The sequence below is a fragment of the Gnatocerus cornutus genome, chromosome 1 (assembly GCF_029298725.1).
Source record: "Gnatocerus cornutus isolate USDA-ARS CGAHR chromosome 1, icGnaCorn1.1, whole genome shotgun sequence".
In the NCBI taxonomy this organism is placed as follows: domain Eukaryota; kingdom Metazoa; phylum Arthropoda; class Insecta; order Coleoptera; family Tenebrionidae; genus Gnatocerus; species Gnatocerus cornutus.
The window spans coordinates 18,524,794-18,530,919 of record NC_142233.1 but is presented as its reverse complement, the minus strand read 5'-3'; the positions used below and the strand labels follow the sequence as shown (position 1 = coordinate 18,530,919).

The following is a 6,126-nucleotide window of genomic DNA, read 5'->3' as shown; positions in this document are numbered from 1 at the left end:
CTGGACAAAAGGCTTCCAAATTATCGTCTAACCATTTCGAAATGTCGTGCCAAGCGCATTAACAGTTTAATTATTGTAATATGCAGTTTAACAAATTTATTAAATAATTGCAGTCTGTCTATATCTAATAAATCGTTGAAGATTATTCTAGTAGTTTTAATTTTTGAATGTTTTGGGCCTCGGAGTCCTAATTTTAAAGTCAAGTTTTCGACCTCATCGTTGCGCTAACCTTGATTTAGAGTTGTCAAAAATTCTTTTCTTTAAATATAAATACAACGTGTTTATAAGTGTTGCTAGCATCAAGGGTGGCTATGAAATGTCAAAGAAATTTGCCGCTCAAATGTGGGTTTTGATTTTTCAACTGACATTTGCAGTTAACCTCAAACATGAAGCAAAGTAAGTTTTGAGAAATAAACTGTTCTAATTGTGGTTTAAAACATAAAAATCAAAAACTTGGGCACAAAATCGTAACTAAAACGTCATTGAAATAAGTAATATTATAAATAATTTTCCTGATAGTTATATTCACTATGAAAACAAAGCGGCACAATAGTGTAGCTACGCCTGATGCTAGAAACATTTATAACACCTTGTATAATAGTATATTATGTAACAAGTTTTATAAACGTCCCTTTAGACACGTGTTTATTTAAGGACGAGCGGAGCATAGCTGAGCGAGTGTTTCAAGTAACGAGTGTCTGGAGTAGTTTATAAACGTGTTACGTACTATACTTTTTCTACGTCAAATTGCTACCATAATAATTATTGAAACTAACATGTGTCATTGAAAGTGAAATATATTTATTATAGTACAAAAATTAACAGAACTATTTAGACTGAATGACGTTAATTGTAACATATGATATATTTTGACAATTATTAAACAGCATTAATGTTTTTTTTAATTGACGTTATTAATATTAAGTTCAGTGTTGCAGTTGCTTGTAGTGGTCTATACATTCGTCAGCTCTTGTTCCATTAAACTACATGTATCATAATATATAAAATACATAAAATTATTAATTTGGCATACTTCTTGATGTCGATGTCATTTTTAACGTTGCTTTTAGACATTACAATAACGGCATTCTTTTATTTGACACCATGCAACTAGATTTTATTAACTTTCGGGTCGTTACCAAGGTATGAGCAATGTGATTGGCGTTGCTATGTTGCAAATGAAATTTGCAGTAACGCAAGTCACATTTGAAATCAACCCCTTTTATTGCTTTTTTTTTCAATTTTGATAATTTTTTAAAAAATATTTTTTTGTAAAATATTACACATTTCTAAATCAAGAAAATTGAAATCTTCCAAATTATGAAAAAAAAATATGGGTGCCAATTTATAATAAAAAAGTTGAGTATCGATCAAAAGAGACTAAGACATTTAGAAAAAAATTAAAATCCGCCTGCAAAGTATGCAACCTCCCACTCTGGAGGATCAACAAACCGTGTCGGTCCATTTAAATATCATTGAATGAGTTGTTTAGATGCAGTATTTAATTATTTTTGGTATTATAGTTGGGTTGCAACTTCTTAATGATAATTCTTAATGATTGCCTTAATGATAATTTTGATCAGTGAATGGTAAATGTTTAATTTCAGCCAGAATACAAGCTGGTATCTATATTAATTTTTGGCATATTAAGTTAAATTTGGATAAAATCGTAGTCTTTTTTAGGGATATTTATATGCAACTTTGCTAAATCCATGATGATACTAAATACAGCAGATATGGCAAATTCAATCCAATTACGATTTTTTGAATAAAGCTGTTTTCTTGTAATTAACTTCGCGTTAGGAATATCTTTAAAAGTTAGGTATTATTCTAGGAGAAGTTACGTAGAATCGAATTTTAAATTCATTTATATCAAATGAGGAGTTTTTAAACGAAAAATTTCCAATTTTTATTTTATCACATACAGTTCTTTTAAGCAGTAATACATACATTGTATAATTAGAATTGGCGAACCAAAATGAGCCATAAATTCTTGTTCTATCAATCGAATCTCAATGTTGTCCATGCTTTCTTACACAATTTTGAACCACTTTCAACTTTAAATTTTGAGTTCCGATTAAGTATAATTTTATGCAAACTCAAAAATAAACAAAATCATTTATTTAGCAGAAATGAACAAAATAATAATATTTCATTACCAATAATTAACGATCGAATTTAAAAAAAATCGAAATAAGAATTTTAAGTTGAAATCTTGTCAAGAATGGATTCTAAAATTAAGGAAGATAAAAGCTTTTTCATTCAAAGTACAAAGCACTGTATTATTTTTTCCTCTAATCTGCAGATATTTCAATTTTATTTTAATTTTCATCGTCAAGCGACAAACGCCTGCAACTTTTTTTCCGCTTTTTAAAATATCAAATTTGGAGAGTCGACCACTAATTACGCCAAAAGTCCCCTAAAATAAACAATTACTACTCAATGGCAGTATAGATAATACATATTAAAAGATTTCAACCCAACCATAGTAAAAACACAGTCAAAAATAATTAAATACTGCGCCTAAACAACGCTTTCAACGGTATTTAAATGGACCGACACGGTTTGTTGATCCTCCAGAGTGGGAGGTTGCATACTTTACAGGCGGTAGTGCCCAAGGTTCCTAAATTAAGCAGGTTTGCTCGTTACTAAGGCTGAAACTCCACCCTCTTTTGGTTGCTAGGGACGTCACAAGAAAGTTCTTTCAATTGATTTGGGGTGTAAAAACATTGTTGATCGCCAATGTTGTTTAACAAAGTTCTTGTAGAAGCATCAGAGTGTTAAATATTGCTGTTTTAAATAATAATAGCAATGAAAAAATTCAAAGAGCTTTCCGATGACGTATTCGCGCCAGTTCAAGAGGCCTGCTCCTATTGGCTCAAAACTTTGTAGCAAACCTGTTAATTTTAGTAACCTTGGGTAGTGCGCGCACTCCATTAGAACTTTTTTTTTTCAAAACTTACTTTGTTGCATAATTGAGGTTACCTACAAATGTCAGTTGGAAAATCTAAACCCGCATTTGTAATAAGCAGCAAACTTCTTTGACATTTCATAGCACCCTTGATGCTAGAAATATTTATAAACACCTTATACATACCTGAACATCTATCAGCACGTGCTTTAGTTAATTTACAGTTATCTTTTTATTTACACAATTATTGTACTTATCTATGAGGTTATACTTCCATGTCTCGTAAAATAAAACAATTGGTGATATCTAGCAGACTGAAAATACATCTTCATTTATATCATATCAAGTTTAAGGACCTCTCTAGTTCTAATCACAGTGCTCAACATAACAAGATAACACCATTTTTAAAACCTTAGCGTAGAAACAGCATCAATCTCTTTGTTACGAAGAACGAACTGACGTAAGTACAATTTTTCTTAACAGTTTTATTCTACAGAGTCAATTTGTATTGTAGTACTTAAGACGATGAGTGTCAAAGCATTTATCGGACAAATAATTCACTGTGTGGAACCTTACAAATTAACTGTCCTTGACCACGGATTCGTGATTGTCGACAATGGAAAGGTAATAAAATCCCATATGACATTTTCAATTGATGGTAGTACTACCATGAACCATTGCCACGCGGAGTAATGTCAACCAATCTAGCGTGCATGGATAGGCAACCAACTAAACAAACAAGATGTTGATTTCAGATAACTGCAATAGGAATCGACTCTAATTTTGAAGCTACTAAAAGGCAGCTAGGTGTGACTCCTGTAGAGACTATCACCCTGACCAAGACCCAACTTCTTCTTCCAGGATTTATCGATGCTCATATTCATGCGCCGCAATACCCTAATGCTGGTTTGGGGTATGACAAACCTCTTCTACAATGGCTTGAGGACTACACCTACAACTTGGAGAAGAAATATAGAGACCAAGACTTATGTAAAAGAGTGTTTAACGCTGTTGTGGTAAGATCTAGTGAAATTTTGACTTCACTTGCAATTTATGATTTAAGAGGAAGACTTTAGATCATGGTACAACTACAGCATGTTATTTTGGTTCTCTTTTCAAAGACAGCACTAAAGTTCTTGCCAATGCTGTAATAAATCACGGACAGCGAGCTTTTGTTGGGAAACTGAACATGACACAACTTGCCCCTGAAGATTATTTAGAGACACCTGAAGATTCAATTAAAAACACTTTGGAATTTATCAAAGACGTGAAGGGTATGGCGAATCCGTTAGTGCAGCCGATTATAACCCCCAGATTTGCTTTGAGTGTTGATATGAATTTAATGAAGAAATTGGGAGAAATCGCGAAAGAGCAAGATCTTCATATACAGGTAGGTACCAACTAAGAAAAACAAAGTGAATGCAGAATTTCAGTCTCACATATCGGAAAATAAAGATGAAATAAAAATGGTGCGGCAGCTCTTTAACGATACGTATGCTAACGTTTATTTCAAAGCAGATCTTTTGACGCCAAAGGTAAGCTTAGACTTTGTGTGAGAAAAATAGAAAAAATAGAACTTGTAGACGGTTATGGCACATGGCATACATCTTAGCGACACCGAAATGGAGCTTTTGAGTAAAACTAAAACTTCCATTGCTCATTGTCCTGAGTCCAACGTCAACATAGCTTCAGGAACTTGTGAGGTCAGAAGATTACAAGCGCATGGCATTACAGTTGGATTGGGAACTGGTAAAAAAACTTTTATTTCTCTCTTCTTTCTTCATTCTAAATTTTGCAGATGTAGCTGGTGGCGCTTCACCTTCCATAATGAGTGCAATGCGATCAGCGATCAGTGCTTCAATCCACATTTCCTTCACGAAAGATTATAAACCCTTAAACTACGAAGACGTGTTTTACTTGGCTACTATGGGAGGCGCCAAAGGTAAAGTTTTTGATAATTACAATTAAATTAAAATACTCTTTTAGCCCTTGCACTGGAGAATGAAATTGGGAATTTTGAAGTTGGGAAAAGTTTCGATGCTCTCATTGCTGATTTGAATGTTCAAAATTCATCTGTGGATTATTTGTTGGACTGCACACCAAAAGAGTTATTGCAGAAGTTGGTGTTTGTGGGTGATGATAGGAACATTTGTAAAGTGTTTGTCAATGGTAAAGTCGTTAAGGGATGAGGGTGAAAAAAATTTAGGGACTATTGCGTCGACCTGAAGATTGAAATTGGGCCTCTGGGTGGGAGATGGCGCTAGCTGTAGCAAAAGTATTTTAAATTTGATGTTAATGCGCTTTAGTGCCAATTAGTTAAATCGGAATTCTTCTAGTAGCACAGGGTTCAAATAATTTGTGTTTTTATTAAAAATCGTTTTTTTTTTGTTTTACCAATAAATAATAATTTTTGATTCTTTGAATGTTATTTTCTCAAAATTTGCATTCAATTTTTTCACTGTTTAGGTTTAAAACTTGCCCGATTTATAACTTCAAAAAACCTATTTAAAATCAAAATTCAAACAATATTAATGGAAATCGAGTAAAAACAATCGATATTGAACTCAAATTCTCCAATACATCGGAGAAAACATCGATTTTAAAAAATAGTTAATAAAAAAACTCAATATAGCATAGTTTTTTGTGAAAAACAAAAATAAATAAAAACTTTACGTAAGAAACAAAATAATAAGTAAATAAATTATAAAAAAATAACAAATTCGAGATTAATAAGAATAAACAAAACTCTAAAATATACGCTGACAACCAACTAAACGAAATATCACCAAAATCAAGAGTGTAAAATAAAATGCATACATCGAAACCGCAATTATCGATTTTTAATGATACATGGAAAATAAAAATATATGTATTAAAAATCGATGTAAAAGTCCCAGATTTATATACAGGGTGATTTTTTTAAAACGGCACGCGTTGTAGAATTTTTATTTATGAACCGATTTCAAAAATTTAAAAAACAAATCAAATGGTTTTTCATTTACTATAAACTGATGATTTTAAATTTTTTCTAAATGTCTTAGTATGTTTCGGTCAATACTCAACTTTCTTATTTTAAATTGGCAACCATATATTTTTTTCATAATTTGGAAAATAATAATTTTCTTGATTCAGAAATGTGTAATATGTTCTACTTTTACAAAAAATATTTAAAAAAAAATATAAAAAATGAAAAAATGTAGGCAATAAAAGTTAAT

General features: G+C 31.7%; 1 protein-coding gene across 2 annotated transcripts; it reads left to right on the top strand.

Annotated features, from left to right (window-relative positions):
* Positions 1-3,018: 3,018 nt before the first annotated feature.
* DhpD (guanine deaminase) lies at positions 3,019-5,325 on the top strand. Of its 2 annotated transcripts, none has more exons than XM_088034774.1 (8): positions 3,019-3,371; positions 3,426-3,535; positions 3,667-3,927; positions 3,981-4,301; positions 4,345-4,446; positions 4,495-4,660; positions 4,710-4,853; positions 4,898-5,325. In XM_088034774.1, the coding sequence occupies exons 2-8, from the start codon at positions 3,437-3,439 to the stop codon at positions 5,098-5,100; spliced, it is 1,296 nt and encodes a 431-aa protein (XP_087890900.1). In that variant the 5' UTR covers positions 3,019-3,371; positions 3,426-3,436; the 3' UTR covers positions 5,101-5,325. The 2 variants fall into 2 exon arrangements, with proteins under 2 accessions (XP_087890900.1, XP_087890891.1); XM_088034765.1 differs by having other exon boundaries at positions 3,023-3,371; positions 3,975-4,301.
* Positions 5,326-6,126: the final 801 nt, after the last annotated feature.